This window comes from Panthera pardus, unplaced genomic scaffold (assembly GCF_024362965.1).
Source record: "Panthera pardus isolate Hobbes unplaced genomic scaffold, ASM2436296v1 HiC_scaffold_26, whole genome shotgun sequence".
In the NCBI taxonomy this organism is placed as follows: Eukaryota; Metazoa; Chordata; class Mammalia; order Carnivora; family Felidae; genus Panthera; species Panthera pardus.
The window spans coordinates 20,124,503-20,142,541 of record NW_026526832.1 but is presented as its reverse complement, the minus strand read 5'-3'; the positions used below and the strand labels follow the sequence as shown (position 1 = coordinate 20,142,541).

Sequence of the window (18,039 nt, the reverse complement as noted above, 5' to 3'; positions counted from 1 at the left end):
AGTGAGGTTGGGTCGCCCCCTCCGCCTTCCTCAGAGTGGGGCTCTCGCCCCGGACTGCAAGTGCCAGGTGACACAATGGGGTCGGGTGTCCCCTGGTGGCCATCCCTGGGACAGCACACCTGTGACCTCAGACCTGGAGGCGATTCCAGGCAGAATTTGCCATATGATTTGCAGGGCCCGGTGCAAAGTGGAAAGGTGGGGCCCTTTATTAAAAAAATCATTAAGAATTTAAATATTTCCATTTTGAAGTGAGCGTGGGGCCCCTCTGAGTGTGGGGTCTGTGCTACTTCCCCACCCATGCGGTTGGCCCTGGTTCCAGGCACTAGGATGTTAGAAGCGGCAGCAACTCCATCCTGCCCCCTTCCAGATGGGAAAACCAAGGACCAGGGAGGTAAAATGACCTGGCCAGGGCCAACTAGGAGAGGCAGGTGGCCTGGCTCCTGATCCAGTGCTCTTTCCACTCTATCAACTTCCCCCCTCTTCCAGGCGCTCACTCCTACATACCTCCTCGGCAAGGGTTTTAAAGAAAACCTGGCAGAGCTTGGGGAGTCTGGGTGGCTCAGTCGGTTAGGTGTCTGACTTTGGCTCAGGTCATGATCTCACAGTTCATGAGTTTGGGCCCCACGTCCGTCTCTGTGCTGACAGCTCGGAGCCCAGAGCCTGCTTCGGACTCTGTGTCTCCCTCTCTCTCTGCCCCTCCCCTGCTCATATTCTGTTCTCTTTCTCTCAAAAATAAATAAACATTAAACACTTGTAAAGAAAACCTGGCAGAGCTTAATGACAGCCTGGAGTGGGGACAAGGGGAGCGGGCTCTCAGGGGTGATGCCGCTGTGAGGAAGAGAGTCCCCTGGAGGGTGCTGGTGAGTACACATCACCTCATTGCCCTCACACTGGGGGGATGGCTGTGCCTTGGCAAAGGGGACCCACCTAGGGTAGGCCCCATAGCCGTCTCCATGGGTTGCCTGTTCCCCCCTGAAGGCCACATGGGAAACACCACTGACCAAGGTGATGTAGGTGGTCTGGGCCTGGGGCTCCCACAGGAATGAAGGCCATGGGGGGAGGGACGAGAGATGGGGGAGGTAGTGCTGGGCCCCAGAAGCTCACTTCTTAGGCTTCCGGGGGGAGATGTCCAGAGGCGTCCCAGGGGCTGGCATGTCCATGGGGAACATGTCTACCCACAGCTCCAGGCGCCCCTATGGAAGAGAGGGCATGGCAGGTCTCCCCAGGGACTCCCTCCCTGCCCAGGAAGGCCAGCTCTCCTCCCTCCCAACCTTTGTTCCCTCAGGACCCGGTTCATCAGTTTTCGTCCTTGGACGCCAGAATCCCTATGACCTCACCAACAGCCAATCACAGCGTCTAAGGGAGACACTGCAGGCTGCACCTGAGCTCATGGGGCTCACACTCAAAGGAAAGGCACAGGCCCCTGGAGTTACCGTGAGGGGCCGTGCTAGGAAAGTGCCTTCCAGGCTTTTGGGAAGGCAGCGAATAGTTGGAGGATCCATTTTTATGGGCCCAGGTAGGGACTCCCTGATCCCAGATACCAAAGAACCTGAGATCTAGGCCTGGCGAGCGTCACCTGCTCGATGCCTGGCTTGTCAGGGTTGAGCAGGGGCCGGGTTTCCACGTGTTCGGGCACCAGGCGGCAGCCCACGCGGGGGATGTCCTCCCAGTGCCTCAGGGCAGATAGAGCCACATGCTCTTCCGTAGGCTTCCTCTGACCTGTGGGTGCCGGTGGGTCAGCGGCACATAGGGCCTCAGCACAGCAAGAGACCCGTGCTGGGGCTAGACTCGGGGGCACAGAGCGGCCCCTGAGCCATCACTCCTCCATACTGTCTCCTTTTACTGTTGGGGAAACTGAGGCACGGGGCAGCGTGGCTTGCCCGAGTTCTCAGCTGCCCCATGGGGCCCAGCGAGACCTGTGCTCTTGGGTTTCCCCTGCCTGGGGAATCTGACCGGAGAATCCTGCTGGGCTGTGAGGGCAGGGAGGGGAGGAATCCACTTCCTGTCTCAGCACCCTGCGGGGCCGCAGCATGAGTTCCGCAGCACGCGTCTCCTCTGTTCTCTGGAAATGCCACGTGACAAAGGAGTGGGGAGAGTCAGCTGGGACCTGGGCCCACACCCTCACCCTGCCCCCGAAGGGCCACGTGACTTTGGGCAAATCACTGTAGAAGGGGAAGAAGCTCCCTACCCCACAGGAATTCTGGGAGGGAGAGAGAAGGCAACAAGTGTCCAGGCGCTTGTGCCGGAGGGCAGAGGCTGGGCAGAGGGGAGCGGGGCGCTAGGCTGATGGGCAGAGGGTCTAAGGACGCCCCAGTCTAGGCCTTGAAGTCCTGCCGCAGGAAGCGTGGGTCCCTCTTGGCCTCTGACACCCCCGTGTCCAGCGCCTTGTTACCATTCTCGTCCTCGATCTCGGAGGGCCCAGTGAAGACACGGTTGGACACCTTCACTCTCCCGGGGGGCCCAAAGTGGGGGCCGTCCACTTTGCCCTCCTTGCAGAGGCGGGTCAGAATCTGGCTGGGCTTCATGGGGTCCCGCCAGATATTGTAGCCATGTCTGTGGGAGGGGGCACACAGGTTTCGTGGGGCTCAGGGTGGGGCTGGGGCCCATCCCCCGGTGGCAGCTGGTTCCCGCCAGTTCTCTTAAGTTGGCTGCTGCCCCATGTCAGCAAGCAGGCCCTGCCCGAGACACTAGGGCTGCTCGAGGCTGATCCCTCTTACCCCAGGCTCCGGCCTCACGTGTCCCGTGTCCTGAGGATGAGCTTTCAGCCTCCCTCAACACAGCCCAACCCATTCCCCAACTGTGCCCTCTCCTCTGGAACTTCAGAGACTCCCACGAGGACACTGGTAACCAGAGAGTTTGGGGACGTGTCGAGAGTCACACAGCCTGTCAGTGGCAGAGACTGGCTGGATCCCCAGTGGCCTCTGCCTGGCCTCTTCCCAGCCCTGGGGTTCTCTCCTTGCCCGGCCTCCCCTGTCCTAGAAGCCCCCCCCCCACCCTGCCCCCGGCTCTCTCCTTGTGTTAGAATCTGTGGTCTGCTCGGTCTGTACGGATGGACGCCTGGACTGGGACCGAAACTGTAATATATCCACCTTCCCAGACCACGATCTCTGAGTCTTGGGTTTTGGAGTCAAGATGCGGCAGGTGCGCCCGCCCAGCCCCTGCCCCTGCTCCACCCCTGCCCCTGCCCCCCGCCCCACGCACATGGAGTAGGTCTGGGCGATGCCACAGGTGGCCCGGTGTTTGCTGTAGAAGCGGTTCTCCAGGTCAATCTTGGTTTCCCCGATGAGGTCATCGGTGCCTACCAGATCCCAGTCGTACACGGCCACTGTCAGCATGGATTCCATGGGGAAGGAGGCCTCGATGTCAAAGGACCTGGCGGGGTGGGGGTTAGAAGGACTGAGGGCGTCTGGCCGGGGAAGCCGGGTGGGGCCGGAGGGGGCGGTGGCCCGTGGGCCGCCAGGAGGCCTTACTTCCCAAAGACAGGGTTGAGCTGCTTGGAGATGTAGTTCTCCTTGTCTCGGATGTCAGTTTTGCCCAGCCGGATGGCAATGTAGGGGTCGGCTTTGCCGTTAATGTCTGCGGGGTGCAGGTCCGTGGCCTGGGATGGGGGAGGGGTGCTCCTGAGCAGGCTCCCCACACACCCTCTTCGCCTTCCAGTGCCCTCACCCTTCTCTGATGGTCCCGTGATAGCAAAGGGCGGGAGCACTGGACCGGAGAAAGGAGAGTTGCTGTGTCACCTGGGGCAAAAGTTGTCGCCCATCTCAGGTCTTGGCTTCCTCCTCTAGAGAAGGTGGGAACTAGGCCAGGTGACCTCTCTGGTGCCTCCCACTTGGGGCTGTGACACTGTACACTGACACTTCAGAGCGCTGCTTTAGCGCCTCCTGGGCAGGAGGACTGGGAGACCGGGGGGAGGGGATTCGAGGGGAGTCTTACCCTGACCACATAGACTCGGACCAGCACATTGATGGGGTCGTTGCTGGGGATGCCCTGGAACATGCCGTAGGTGGGGTCGTAGCCGGCTTCCCGGGACACGTCCTCTGGGAGTGGCACTTTATACACGCAGAGGGAGCCCTGGGGCAAGGCAGGGGCTCAGGTGCGGGTAGCGTTCCAAACGGTCCACAGTACAGAGGGACGGCATCCTGTGCTCAGGGTTGATGGATCTGAGGGGGGTCCAGGGGCTGAGGAGGGAGTGGCCAGGGCAACGTTGGGGGTGGGGCACTCAGGGCAGATGCTCTTTTTTAAGCAGCATAGAAATATTTTCATGTTTACGAATCAGTGCAGCCGACAGTTCCACTTGACTGTCGGCCCTGGGCTTGGGGTGGGGAGAAGAGCTGGTGGGCGAGGGGTACGATGCTCAGGGCCTGGGCCCACACTCCTTGCCTCACCTTGAACCGGCCCACGATGCGCTCCTCCTCCGTGGAACCGTCCTCGTCATCCCCCGTCTTGCCCCGCAGCAGATTGAAAGTGTGCAGCCAGTCCTCAAAGTTGTCAAACTCAGACTCCAGCTCCTTGGGGTACACCTGAGCCAGGCCAGGCCATCAGGGGGACACGGCACGATCACTGCGCCCCGTCTTGTCCCATCTGCCCCCCCCCCCCGCCCCAGGCAGGACCCCACACCCCTGGTGGGTCTGCCCCCAGACCCTCACCTTAAGCTCATCAATCTTGGGTTTCTTCTTCTCTGGGGCCTCAGGCCCCTGGCCAGTGCCGGGGCTCTGGGTTCTCTTTTTCTTCTCCTCCTTCGCTGCCTTTGCCTTCTCCTTGCCCTTCATCGGCCCCTTTAGGCCTGGCCAGAACCAGAAAAGGAGGCCCTGGTCAGTTTGGGGCAGAAACGATGAAGCAGGAAGTTCTGGGTTAGAGACCCAGATCGGCTGCTAATTGACTTTGCTGATGTAACTCCTCTGGGCCCTGTGTACTCATCGGTAAGATGCAGACAATACTCCCTGGCATGCCTGCCTCCCACGGGTAGGTGCAGGGCACCCATAAAGCCACACTGGGACTGTGTACAAAGACTGCTGCCATGCCCTCCGGCAGAGCAGAGCAGGGAAGGGGCGTGGGTCTTGAGTCGGGAGGCCTGAGCCACACAGCACTTTCCTCTCTGGCCATTTCACTTTCCTCTCTCTGCTCAATCTGCAATTGAGCAATTGACGAGCCTCAATCTGCTCGTCTGTCATATCCAGAGGGCTATTCTACACCAGCATTTCCCAAACCGCACTCAGTGGAACAGCCACTGTGGATGTTCTTGGAATGTTGTAGAAGAGAGTGCCTATTGTGGTCAAAGAAGCTGGGGAAATATTTTATATTCTATCTTCCTTTTAGAGACTTATAATAACATTTGCATATTAAAGGCACTGGGAAGTCCTGTGCCAAGAGACCTGTTTAATCCATTTGACCAAAGAATCCTCTTTCCCTCTGGAATACCCATTAATAGCGTTCCACGGAAAAGGCCTGGAAAACGCTGAAGCTCTGTTGTTCTGTGGCTGTAAATGTCTCTCACCATGGTGGCTGAACTGGTCACTCTAGATTAGAGCCTACGCCTGCCCCCTGGTGCCCAGGGATGGCTGGTGATAGCTGCCCTTGGCTGCTAGAGCGGCGCAGGGCCCTGGGCTGGGAAAGACAAGCAGCTGGGGTGGCGGGTCGAGGAGCCAGCCCTCTAGGGCGGCAGGGAGGCAGAGACCCAGGGTCCCGGGCTCACCCTCCGTGTTCTCCACCTCCTCCTTCTCCTCCAAGTCAATGCCGGAGGCCTCTTGCTGTCGAAGTTGCTGCCAAAAGATGAGGTGAAGAGGAGAGAAGGTGGGCTTCCTGGGGAGGGGTCTTTCGACCCCATCCTGTGGTCTCAGACCAGTCTTAAATGCTTAGAAACTTTTGGGGGTGCTTGGGTGGCTCAGTTGGTTGGGTCTTGGCCTTTCGGTTTTGGCTCAGGTCATGATCTCGCGGTTTGTGAGTTCTAGCCCCACATCGGGCTCTGCACTGACGGCACGGAGCCTGCTTGGGATTTCTCTCTCCCTCTCGCTCTGCCCCTCCCCGGCCTGCACTCTCTCTCTCTCTCCCTTTCTCTCTCTCTCAAAAAATAAACAAATAAAAATAATTAAAAAAAAAGAAACAGACGCCTTTTCCTGTTGGGGTTCAAACCCATCATGCACTCTGTGTGAGTGGGTTAAAAAAGTTTATGATATTGTGTACAGTATGACCAACTGTGGTCAGGAGTTTATGATTCTTTAAATTGTGCACCATTTAAAAATAAAATGCCCTTTAATGTTGATTCTTAGTGGTATTCTTTTTTTTTTTTAATAGAAAAAGTATAGTAGAAAAGCATAACTGAATATGAAAAAATGTGCTCTCTGTTCTACCCAGTTCACAGCACCTGCTGGGAACTAAATCCCCGGGTTTCAACCAAGGCGCCACCTGGTGGCAACCTATGCAAATTACAGGATTAGACACCAGGAGTCAACAGGCAGCCCCTTGGAGCTCGAGCCTGGCCAGCTTGAATCCAGGAGATGATGGTGGGAGAAGATACTACTAGGCGACCCCCAATTATCTGCCTTCCTGAGTTTTAGAAGTTTTTCTGGACACACAGGCATGTAGGTAAAGATTACATTTCCCAGCCTCCCTAGCAGCTAAGTGTGGCTCCAGGGACTAGATTTAGGCCAACATGAGTCGAAGTGATATGTGCAACCTCTAGGTTGGGGCTTTAAGAGGAAAGGGCTATGCTTCCTCCTCTTCTCTTTGCCCTTTCCTGGGCACTGGTATTCGGACGTGAGGGTGAGTCATCTCCAACCACACAGATGACCACACAGTCATCTCCAACCACACAGGGTCTTAGTGCCTGCCACCATTATGTCACCATACCAGCCTAACTCCACTCTCCGAGACATTATGTGAGACAGAAAGAAGCTTCTGTCTTGTTCACACCAATCTAACTTGCTACAGCAGCTTAGCCTGCTAACTAACGTGCATCGGAAACCTTGCACACAGCCTGGGCCACAGAGAGGGCCTGGGGAGAGAGGATGACTGGATCAGCTCAGGTCCTACTGAGGAAGCACAATCATGGGCACACGTCCCTCCTGGTCGGTCAGTAAGTCGGGGAGTGCCCTGAGCTAGGGAGTGCCCTGAGCCAGGGAGAGGGACACGTGAGGAAGAAGAGAAATGCACTTTCTGGAACTTGCAGTCAGTGGCAGCAGACAGAAACTGAACGCGCACAGTCGGGGAAGAATATTTCACAGCCACAGTGACTGAGATGTGCAGAATGAAGCATTGTGAGGAGGTGCAAGAACTACTAAGAAACCATTGCTCCCTTTCGGCCTCGGCGCACATGTTTCTCTTCTTCCTCAAAGGTCACCTTCCCCGGGAAGCCTTCTCTGACTCCCCCAGGCATTGCTCTGGCTTTGTCATCACACTGTAGTGTAGCAGCTTACGTGTCCATTTGCCCAGTAGACCGAGGGCTCCTTAGGGCAGGTATGGACTTATCTTTGGCTCCCACAGTACCTAGGAAGGTGTCTGACTCATCATACATACTCAAGAGATGTTTGTGGAGTGAGTGAGTGAAAACAAAAGGAAACCTGGCCAGGGAAGGTAGACTGGACCGCCATTTTGGAAGAGGTGGGGCCTGAGCTAGAACTTGAAGGATGTGAAACAAGTGTGCTCCAAGCTCATGTTGATGGAGTCGGGGAACTGGCCCTGGTGGGGATGGGAAAGAAGCTGGACTGGAGGGGCCGATGTGGAGTTTGGGTCACCTTCCCTAGCCCCATTCCTCCTTGGCTCCCCAGCCCGGGCCTGAGGCCTCACCTCCTTCATGGTATCAATGGAGGCAAAGTACTTGGACCACCAGTCCAGCATGCTCTCATCGGGCTCCTCCTCCTCTGGCTCTTCTGAGCTGCCCTTTTTCTTCTTTTTCTTCTTCTCTTTCTCCTCGTCAGCCTGGAGGGGTGGCCAGGTCCAGAGTCCCGCATACATCCCTGCTCCCTGGCCGTTCCCAGGGCCCTAGACTGTCCAGGGTTCTCCCATCCATTCTGACCATCTGCTTCTGGGAAGCCTTAGACTCCATGAGGCTTCTTGGGGCCACCAATGTCAAAGGGTCAAGGGCCATGTTTTGTGGAGGAGGATGCCATGGCCCAGAGAGGCTCATGACCTGTCAATGTGAGGGGCTTTGCTGCCTGAGTAGTTCTCTCCTTCTGCCTCTTCAGAAGGGTGTGTTGGCCCCGAGCATCCAGGGGCTGGGGAGTGACTCAGTCCTTGATGTCAGGCCCTTTGGCCTGATACGCTATGTCACTGCAGGGTCCTCTCTCCCCAAAGCCCCCAGATGGGCCCGCACTCACCACATCCACCTTGATGACGGCATCAGAAGTCTGCAGAGGGGAACCAAGGAGACAGGGGCAGAATTAGCTACCAAGGGCGTGAAGCGGCAGGCGGTGTCCATCCAGAAGAGGAGAGGAGAAGAGCGGGAGCTGAGAGGGACCTCGTGCACGGCCATTCACCACGAGCCCCTGTGCTCTGTGGGCCTTGCCCTGACACGAGCACACTGCCTGGTGAACCTGAAAAAGGTCTGCTTGGCAGATGTCTCCTCAGACTTTCAAGGACAGTGGCTCTCAACCCCGGCTACACGTCAGAATCGCCGGCGGGGGGGGGGGGAGGGGGGAGTTGCTTTACAAACGATCAGTGCCATGTTGCCACTGAGTCCAAATGTGGGGGCTGGGCACCTGCACAGTTGTAAACCCCCCAGATGGTTTCAGTGGGCATTGAGGGTTGGGCAGGGAGCCTGACCCACATGTGCTGGGAGTTCGGTAACGGTGGCTGGACAGGGTCAACTTCAACCCTACTCTCCCCCCTTACCAGGGCAAGGGCTTTAAAAATTTAGCGGATGCACACACAAATGCGTAGCTGAAGAGGGCCCTGGTGAAAATGCCCCAGCAGAGCCCAGGGCCTGGGGAAAGGTGACGAAGCTTGGGCCTGTGCTGTCCTCTGTCTTGTTCACTGATGGTCTGAAATGACAGGGCCCACCCCCGGCCCCAGGAGGAGCCCCCGGGGAGGGAGCTGAGGGGGCATGGGATCTCCAGGCCCAGCCCCCCAGCAGTGGGCTTTCCCGGCAGTGCTGTGGGCCAGGCCCTGGCCCGTACCTGCTCCCCTTTCTTGAGAACCATGCCCAGTGCTAACTCAGCCAGCCGGCGGGGACTCTGTGGGGTTAAGTAAGGACTGTGGGCCAAGGGAGGTCATTTCAGACCAAGCTCAGACCTCAGAAGCTAGGAGGAGCCCCAGGCTGTGTGGAGCACGTGAGGTCAGGAATGGGATGGAGATAACGTGGTAGGGAAGAAGCCCACATCCAGCCCCTTGGTGCCGTCTGGACTCAGGATGGCCTGGTTCAGGCCGGCCTCCTCCCCACCCTCCCCTGCAGGTGCCATCTCTGCATCTAAACCCCAGAGGCCAGGTCCCCCTCTGGCAGATAAACGTCCCCTAGTCCCAAGACCAAGAGGAAGAAGGAGCTTCCACCTGGAAATCCTTCCCCAGCCCAGGCTTAGGCAGGGCTGCTCTTTAAAGGCTGGGATGGAAACCCAGGGACCTTCTGGAAAGAACGCTGGTGTTCACACAAAGCCTAGTGTCTACGTGGTGTGGCTTGTTGGAGTAAAAATAATTACAGGCTATCACCTCAAACGGTCACTGCTCCCTCTGTCTCTCGTACGTGCACACCACTCGCTCGTGCACGTGTGCACGTTCACATGCACACTCAGGCACGCACACGCAGGACCGACAGTCTTACATTCCAGGACAGTGTTTGGATGGACCGCTTGCACAACGTAGCCAGGGTGGGCCCTCGACCGTGACATGCCAAAGGAGGCGGCCCCGCTCGCGAGAAGTGTCACACATTCCCAGCAGGCGCAGGACTGACCCCACGCGCCTTACCGCGTCCAGCTTCACCATGGTCTCCAGCTTCCGGACAGGCACCTCTGGCTCCATGTTCACCACGACCTCCCCTGGGGGGTGAGAGGAGGGACCGCCATCGCACAGCACACGGCGACCCCGAGGGAGCCTGCCTGGACAGAGAGATGGACAGACAGGCAGACGGACAGAAAGGAGCAGGAGTAACAGTGAGAGTCGGAAGCGGCTGGAAGGACCAGAGGCCTAAAGCTGATTCTGGAACTTTCTGAGGCAAGAGGGAGGGACAGAGCAGTTGGGCATACGGAGAGGCAGAAAGGGAGCCAGAGAGAAGGCTGAGCTGCGGTGAAACAGGGGAGGTTGGGCTGGGAGGGAGGCTGGAAGGGAGGCTTGGGTCTCCTCCAAGAGCTGGTGGAGGAAGCCACCTGCCCTCGGGCCCTCTAAGGGTGTGTCTGGCTGCAGCCCTTTCTGGCTCTAGAGCGAGGGGGGGCCAAGGGTAGCCTTGGCCCCCAGGATGGGGCCTCCCCTGGCCTCCCCCACACCCACTTGGGGATGCCCCCTGCGGAGCCAGCTGGCGGCTTCGAGGCCTGGACTGCGGGCAGGAGCCCCTCCCGTGGGCCGATGCAGCCGGGCCCGGGCTTCGGGGTGTGGCCGTACCCGTGGTGTTCCAGTTGGGCGCCGAGCGGTCTGGGGGCCTGTAGATGAAGCGCCTGAGAGAGCTGACGGCGTGGGAACCCACCAGGGTGTAGCGGCCGAAGGCCCGGCAGTCCACCACTCGGATGTTCAGGGGCGGGTGCAGCAGCTCATTCTCCGGGAGGTCCTGGGGGGTGCGGGCCGAGGGCAGCCCGGGCTCAAGGGGGGACCCGAGGAGCCGGGCCACCCCCAGCCACACCAGCCGCATCCCGCCCCGCCCGGCACCCACCACTTCAAACCACTTGACGAGGGTGTTGAAGTTGGGGTTCTTCTTGTAATTGTGGATCAGGGACGACTGCACCCCCTTCCCCGCACACTCGATGTCTACCCGGGGCCTGTCCACCTGGGCCAGGTTGACTCGCTTCAGGTCCCGCAGGCCCCAGAAGAGCACCTGGGCCGGGGGGGGAGAGGAGAGCCCCTCAGTGGGGCCGCTTGAGAGTGGGCTGGGCCCCCTGAGAAGGAACTGAGCCGTGGGTGGGCAACAAGACTGGAGGGGCAGGCCCCGATCGCTGATGAGAGGCAGGTGTCCTTAAGGCGCTTCGGGGCGAGGGTGGGTGTGGGGGTGAGGACAGGAGGGCTGGGGAAGGTCCCGGAACGAGGCAGTGTAACTCAGTGCAGGCTGGGCAGCCACTGGATGGGGGGCGGGGGGGAGCCTGGCTCTGTGCTGGCTCTGGGTGTGACCTTGGACAAGTCACTTTCCCTGCTAGGCCCTCAGTCTCCCGGGTGCCAACCGTGTAATGTGTACACAAGAGCCCTGCTGGAAAGAGAGTGAAGGGGGCAAGGAAGCCAGAACACAGCAGGGCCTGTCCAGGGCAGGGACAGGAGGACCCCGACGGAGCCCTCACTCACCTCGATTCGGTATTTGCTGAGCACGGGCCGGATGCCCACGGGCACAGGCATGATGGGACCTCGGTCCATGTCCCCCAGGCCGTTGATGGGTGGCAGGTCTGCCTTCCCCGCAGGCCCGATCTGGGGAATGGGAGTCACAGTATCACACTCTCCTTCCCCGTGAGTTCTCTGTCAGGTGAAATGGCCGACGCCCCGGGCCCCTGATGCCCCGGGCCACCACCAGCTTCGGTCAAGCCGGCCTCACGGCCGGCGGGATGGGGAGGATGGCCGCCCCCGGCCCTGGCCCCCCTCCCCGCGGCCCCACCTGCAGCAGCTCGAAGGCAGCCAGCAGGTCCCCGGCAGTGGCGTTGCCACGGTAGATCTGGTAGTACTCGAGCTGGGGTGGGAAGCGGGGTGGACAGTACTCCTCGTCCGCCATCTTCACCAGGGGCTTGGCGAAGGTCCGGCCCATGAAGTCGACTTTGCCCTGACGGGACAAATGACCGAGGTGGCCTCCCAGGTCCCGAGTGGACCGTGCACGTTCACGCCTGGGATCCCGGTCAGTCCTCGCCGTAGCCCCGGCAGCTGAGGGGCGGGTGCGACCGCCCCATTTTACAGATGGGGACGCCAGGCCTTAGGGCCCACCGCAGACTCGGCCAAGGCCACGCTGGCAGCGAATGGCAGATTCGGGACTGGCAGTGAGATCGTCCTACGTCTAGTTCAGGGCTCTCGGGTTATCCCAGCAGCTGGAGCGGTGGCTCCCCAGCTCTGCAGGGGTCGCCTCAATCCTTGCTTGCCCACTCCAGAGCTCCCACGGAGAGCCGTGGGGCCGTTGCTGACTGCAGTAGGTGTGGGCAGGGGGCTGAGGAGCCCAGGGACGTGGGCAGGCTGGAGGTAGCAGGCCTTGCTGGCAGGTGTCCTGGTGATTCTGGGCCTGAGCTGGGCCGGTCTGTGGCAGGAGGTAGGGACACCCTGGCCCAGCTCCTCCCTGAGATCCCGGTGGCCCACGGCATCGGGAAGGGGTTGGCCGGCAGTGACAGGGCAGGAGACATGTGGCTGCTGACCCGCCCCCACCCCAGCTTCCCGGCAAGCACCCTGGTGCTGGGTGCAGACAGCCGGAGGTGGCCGTCGAGGTAGGTGCAACGCAGGGACGAAGGCGTAGGTCCCTGGTTCTGGAGCCCACCCGTACCATGGTGTCCTGGTCGTAGATTTCGATGACGATGATGGGGGGGTCATCCCGCAACTCATGGGCTTCGCCATATAGCTCCAGGTTGTCGAACACCAGCATCTGGTCCCAGGTGGGGCACAGGGTCTCATTCAGCACCTGCGGCACCGGGCAGCGGGGTGGTGGGTAATGCGCGGGGGGGGGGGGCGGTGCGGGCAGATACATGAGCAGGAGTCACCCCCAGTCGCCGCAGCTTCCAGGGACTCCAGGGAAAGGGTGTCATGTTGGTCCCAGGGCCCCTCCCAACCCCCATGTCTTTCCTTTCCTCTGTGGTGGATGCAACCACAAAAAGCCTTTACCAGTGTGGCGGGGGCCTGCAGACATCTGCGAGGCTGTCCTCCAGGGATCTGGGGTGCTGGCTGATCTGTTCTTCCAGGTCCCACACACTCACAGTCTCCCCAGTACTCCAGAGCAGAGCCACTCCCTCCTGCCCCGGGCCCTCACCTCCGTGCACTGACTCTGGTTGATGAAGAAGACGCGGGCGAAGGGGTCCGAGAGGCCGCTGCTGTCGGCAGCGAAGAGGCTGCGAGCCTGGTACATGTGGGCCCGGAGCTGGAACGCCTGCTTCTCTGTGGGGTAGAGCAGGCTGAGGCTCCCGGAGCCGGGGCTGGGAGCCAGGGGCGGCCCAGGCCCAGGGGCCGTCACTCACTGGTGTAGACCAGGCTGATGGGCGGGAAGGCGTGCAGGCCCAGGCCCTGGGCTGCCTTGACCTCCTCAAAGCCGCAGGGCAGGCCGCACAGGAAGTCCTTGCGCTGCTTGCTCAGGCCCAGCCACAGGTAGAGCTCCAGCTTGGCCTGCACCGTCCAGCCCACGGAGCCGAAGCCCCGCTTGCCCGGCAGCTGGGGGTGGGCGTGGGGTCAGCTGCCTGGCCCCGTGGGGTGAGGGAGGGGCGGGAGGCCTGGCTGAGGCCTTGGTCAGAGCTGCCCCTGCCCCTCCAAAGCCGTCCCACGGGACGGGAGTGGGGGGGGGAGGGGGGCTGGGGTGGGAAGAGTGCAGGGGGGGGGGGCCAGGTGCTGCCCCCTCCCCCTCTTGCTGTTCTCTCCAGCTTTTCTCTGAGCACCTGCCAGCCCCAGGGCTGGGGGCTCACTCCCTCCAAGGGGAGGCTGATCCCTTGAAGGAAGCCAGATGCAAACCCTGGCCCCTAGCCCCGCCCCCGCCCCCTCCCCCCAGCCTCGCTCCCCTTCTGGCACCTTGAGGAAGAGCGTCTTGACCTTGGCGCAGTCCTTGCCCAGCTCCTCCTCAACGATGGAGAAGAGCAGGTCCTTGGAGGGCACCCTGGCGTAGGCGGTGCGCTTGTTGTTGTTCATCATCCAGATGAAGACGTCGGGGATGCTGTGCTGAGGCTGGTGTCAGGGGCGAGGGGGGCCGCTAAGGGAGGGGTCCTGCCACGGGGCCCGACTGACCCTCAGCATCTCTGCCTCAGAGGGCCAGGCCTGGGTCTGCAGAGCAGAGGGGACCCGGATGCCGGGTCCTCCTTCCCCTCCCACGGGTGGAGTGGAGAGAACACACGACAGGACGAAGGGCTTGTTCACCACCCCCGTCCCCTGAGGGCTGTCAGAGAAGGAGGGGCCTCCTCGGTGGTCCTGCCCAGCCCCTTCCTGTGCAGCAACCCCTTCTCCGCTCTAGTCACTCCGGTTTGGGGGATGGGCACCCCCTCTCCGCGCTGACGGGGGCCACACCTCGTCTGCCAGGAAGCGCAGTTTCTGCAGGAAATTCTGGCACAGCCTCAGCTTGTCCCGCACCGTGTGCCGCTTCACCTGTGCCCGCAAGGTCTTGGCCTGCTGCCCCATACTCTCCTGTGTGTGTGGGGGGGGTGCTATGAGTGGGGCTCAGGCCATGCTGCACGGTGGAGGGGGCTGGCCCTGGTGGCCGTGACCTCGGAGACAGATGTCCCCCCCCACCTCCGGCACCCTCCCCCCCCAGCCCCGGTGTGTCCTCACCAGCTCCCGCATGCAGGACTTGAGGCGCTCCCTGTCCAGCCTGGTGCGGGACGAGTGGCCCTGGTCCTTGTCAGCGAGGGAGAGGAAGCGGCTGGGGGACAAGGGGGACAGGGCTCAGCGGAGCCCACGGGCCAGCAGGGGGCCTGCAGATACTTCCTTCCTTGCCCAGCACCCCCCCACACACACACTTCCAGCCCCTCGCTCCCCACCCTTCTGTCTCACTAGCAACCACAGCTGAGCTCCTCCAGGACACCCCGCAGGCGACGCTCCGGATAGGACTTCTCCGTCTTTATCATCTCCTGCACGTCGTTCAGGCCTTCTTCCTGTGGCCCCGGAGTGAGGGCGTATGCTGAGCTCCAACCCCCCAACCTCAGCCTCCCCAGACATCTCCCCCCCATGCATCAGGGGACCGCGGGGCTAGCGACCTGGGACCTCTCACTAGCGCCATGCTCCCCTGTCCCCTTCCCCAGGGTCCTGCCACTTTACGGAAACCACCAATTCCCCAGGTTCTGTTTCTTCCAGAAGGAAGAAGCCCCCTCTGGGCTGTGGGGCTGTGGTCCCGGTGGACTTGCTGGGGCTGGGCAGAGCTCAGGGCTAGATGGGGGGTGGGAGGGCAGTGCGGGCCACAGACAGAGGGAGTGGCCAGCGGCCCCCAGGGGACACCAGGACCGGATGGGCCAGGACTCCCGGACTCCACTCCAGGTAGCCCTTGGGCCCTCCGCCCACTCCCGGGACATGGGAGCAGGGACAGGAACAGAGGTCCCGCTGGGGCTATTCCTGCGATCCTCACCCCCTGTCCCCCACCCTCCCCATGGCAAGCTGCTGGGCAGGCTGCCTTGTGTGCTGCAGGGGAGGCTCCCAAGCTGGGCAAGGCCCTCCGAAGCACCCCGTGCCCCCAGCCTGGCCCTGACCAGCTTGTCTGCGATGTGGTCCATGATGTTGGCGTTGTAGAGGCGGCGACGCTGGTCCGGCCACCAGCTCTTGATGTAGATGCAGGGCTTGCGCTCCAGGTAGGGCAGATGGAAGTAGTTCCTGGGTGGGAGGAGGTGGGGGGGTTGAGGACTGGGGCCCCCGGAGGTGGGAGGGCCAGGCCATGAGAGTCGGGAGTCCATGCACTTGGCTCACCTGTCGGTGATCTGGGGCCGCATGGGCGGAGTCGAGGACACCGAGGCCAGGTCCCCACCCTCACCGGCATCTTCATCACTGGAGTTCTGGATCAGATCTACTTCTTCCTCATCCCCAGGTTCCTTCCGGGGCCTGGGCCTCTGGGGCCGCGACAGGCCATCAACTTCATTCCCATAGTTGCCTGGAGGCAGAAAGCGGCGGGTGAGGGCCTCGAGTCTTTTCCCCCCAGGCTCCTGCCAGCTGATCCACTGCTTCGGGTTTGTGGGAGCGAAGAGGTGAATCAGGGAGTGGGGAGGGTGCCACGAGTCTACCTGCTGGGACACGATAGAACGCTAGCCAGGGGAAGGTGCCCACATCCTCTGCCCCTTGCGAAGATCTTGCTAGCGGCCCTGCTGACTGCTGAGCTCGAGGTCCAGCTTCGGGCATGGCTGTATTCCTACTCTGTCCCCTCTCCCTTCTGCAGGGAAGACTTTCTTCTCATGTCCGGAACACAGCTCAGCCCTGCAGGTGGTACCCCTGTGGGCGGGTGTGTGCCCTCGAGTAGGTACACTGGGTACTATGTGGGTGCTTCAGGACGTGCAAAGGGAAGCGGTCAAAGTTTCCCTCCCCTGCCCCCGCCTGTGGTGCAGGGCCTGGCGGTCACTACCCAGCAGCTCCCAGGCCTGAAGATCCCTCTGTGAGCCCAGCACTCACCTATGGTCACCTCAAAGGTGATTGGCTTGTCTCCATTTTTCCGGTCGATCATTGAGGCCTCTAGGAAGGCTCCGAATAGAAAGAATTCTTCCATTTTCCCCGTGCAGCTCTGTGGGGAAGGCGGTTCAAACCATCCCCAAACCTCAGCAAGGATGTTGGGCCCGGTGCCAGGCTTCTCCCTACTCCTTTACAGACGGGCCTTGTGGGCTGATGGTGGGGGACATCCCACCCCATTGTGCCGAGGCCCAAATTCTTTTGCCCTCCAGCCTGGACATCTCTGGACAAGGACCACCATGGCCAGGAACCGGGCAAAGATGAGGCTCCATTTGGGAACCTCCAGGCAGAGTCAGGCACAAGCAGTAGGAAGGAACAGAGGCCCCCAGCAGGGCGCGGGCTCCTGCTTCCCCGGGAAGGAGGCCTCGTCATGGGGTCTTGCCCTCTGAGGCAGACAGGACAGCCACAGGCAGAGCCCAGGCCCAGGCTGCCACGGCGGGAAGCGGGCTGAGCTGGGGGCTCTGGAGGACAGCCCAGCGCCCCCCTCCCCCCCCCGCCCCCGGGACCTCACCTCCGAGACAGGCGTGGCCTGCTCCACCTGCACCTCCGTGGAGCTGGTCAGCTCAGGATTGGAGGTGTCCAGGATCTCCACCGCCAGGCCCAGCATGAGGCGGGCGCGGAACGACACGCCCTCCCCCAGGCCCTCATTCAGGTCCTGGTGCTCGTCCAGCAGCGTGTAGTTGCGTGTAGAGCCGTACATGTTCACCCAGGCCGGGCCCAGCGTGGGCAGGAAGCCTGTGGGCCACGGGGAGAGGGACAAGGGGCTCACCCGGGGTGGTGGGACCTCTTGTGGGGGCTCCGGCCTGCACCTCCTGGTTGCAGAGCTGAGGACCCCGTGCCTTGCTCGGTGAAATGTCTGAGGCCAGAGACAGCCTGCGGGCCAGCGAGCGGCTAACAGGAGGCTGCAGGGAGAGCTCGCGTCTGCTGTGCGTGGGCAGGCTTGGGGGCGGCCTTCCCCCTGGCCAGGAGCACTTCCCTGGGTCACGCTCCCTGCTTCCTGGCATGCGGGGCAGGGCTGCCCACAGCCTACTCGAAAGACAGATGCCAGCTCGTCTCAAACTCCTCAGCGTGGCCTTTTGGCCCTTTGCTGCCTGTGTAGATAGGCACCTCACAGGGCATCCCACCCGCTTCCGCTGACCTCCCCCTTCCTCTCCGAAGATCCCCGCTCTGTCCGGGGAGGCCGGCCCAACGCCTCGTCCCTACTAACTTCTCCCGTTTGTTGGAATTTGTGGTCTCCTGTGTGACACAGGGTCCAGTTCTGCTGCGTGTGCTTTGTTGGTTTGGTTTTTGTTCTGCCTGGTTTAAAACAAATTATAGCCTTTTGTAGCAACGTGGATGGAACTGGAGAGTGTTACGCTAAGGGAGATAAGTCACACAGAGAGAGACAGATACCATATGTTTTCACTCTTATGTGGATCCTGAGAAACTTAACAGAAGACCATGGGGGAGAAGGGAAAAAAAAAAAGTTAGAGAGGGAGGGAGCCAAAGCATAAGAGACTCTTAAAAACCGAGAATACACTGAGGGTTGATGGGGAGTGGCGGGGTGGGTGATGGGCATCGAGGAGGGCACCTGTTGGGATGAGCACTGGGTGTTGCATGGAAACCAATTTGACAATA

General features: G+C 60.9%; 1 protein-coding gene across 8 annotated transcripts in view; it reads right to left on the bottom strand.

Annotated features, from left to right (window-relative positions):
• OTOF (otoferlin) overlaps nt 1-18,039 on the bottom strand; it is a 93,531-nt gene that overhangs the window by 4,609 nt on the left and 70,883 nt on the right. For 4 of the 8 annotated variants that reach the window (XM_053891072.1, XM_053891070.1, XM_053891066.1 and 1 more), the window contains 27 exons: nt 16,934-17,157; nt 16,369-16,477; nt 15,676-15,856; nt 15,462-15,582; nt 14,773-14,873; nt 14,551-14,641; nt 14,290-14,406; nt 13,801-13,953; nt 13,260-13,449; nt 13,055-13,179; nt 12,575-12,709; nt 11,711-11,872; nt 11,407-11,526; nt 10,787-10,948; nt 10,522-10,684; nt 9,892-10,022; nt 8,313-8,342; nt 7,783-7,914; nt 5,693-5,759; nt 4,647-4,783; nt 4,386-4,520; nt 3,934-4,071; nt 3,471-3,598; nt 3,202-3,372; nt 2,393-2,553; nt 1,577-1,719; nt 1,105-1,193 (listed from right to left, as the gene is read on the bottom strand). In XM_053891072.1, the coding sequence (XP_053747047.1) occupies nt 1,105-1,193; nt 1,577-1,719; nt 2,393-2,553; nt 3,202-3,372; nt 3,471-3,598; nt 3,934-4,071; nt 4,386-4,520; nt 4,647-4,783; nt 5,693-5,759; nt 7,783-7,914; nt 8,313-8,342; nt 9,892-10,022; nt 10,522-10,684; nt 10,787-10,948; nt 11,407-11,526; nt 11,711-11,872; nt 12,575-12,709; nt 13,055-13,179; nt 13,260-13,449; nt 13,801-13,953; nt 14,290-14,406; nt 14,551-14,641; nt 14,773-14,873; nt 15,462-15,582; nt 15,676-15,856; nt 16,369-16,477; nt 16,934-17,157 (3,616 nt within the window). The remainder of the gene's footprint in view (nt 1-1,104; nt 1,194-1,576; nt 1,720-2,392; nt 2,554-3,201; nt 3,373-3,470; nt 3,599-3,933; nt 4,072-4,385; nt 4,521-4,646; nt 4,784-5,692; nt 5,760-7,782; nt 7,915-8,312; nt 8,343-9,891; nt 10,023-10,521; nt 10,685-10,786; nt 10,949-11,406; nt 11,527-11,710; nt 11,873-12,574; nt 12,710-13,054; nt 13,180-13,259; nt 13,450-13,800; nt 13,954-14,289; nt 14,407-14,550; nt 14,642-14,772; nt 14,874-15,461; nt 15,583-15,675; nt 15,857-16,368; nt 16,478-16,933; nt 17,158-18,039) is intronic. The other 4 variants (XM_053891073.1, XM_053891071.1, XM_053891067.1 and 1 more) reach the window with 2 other exon arrangements.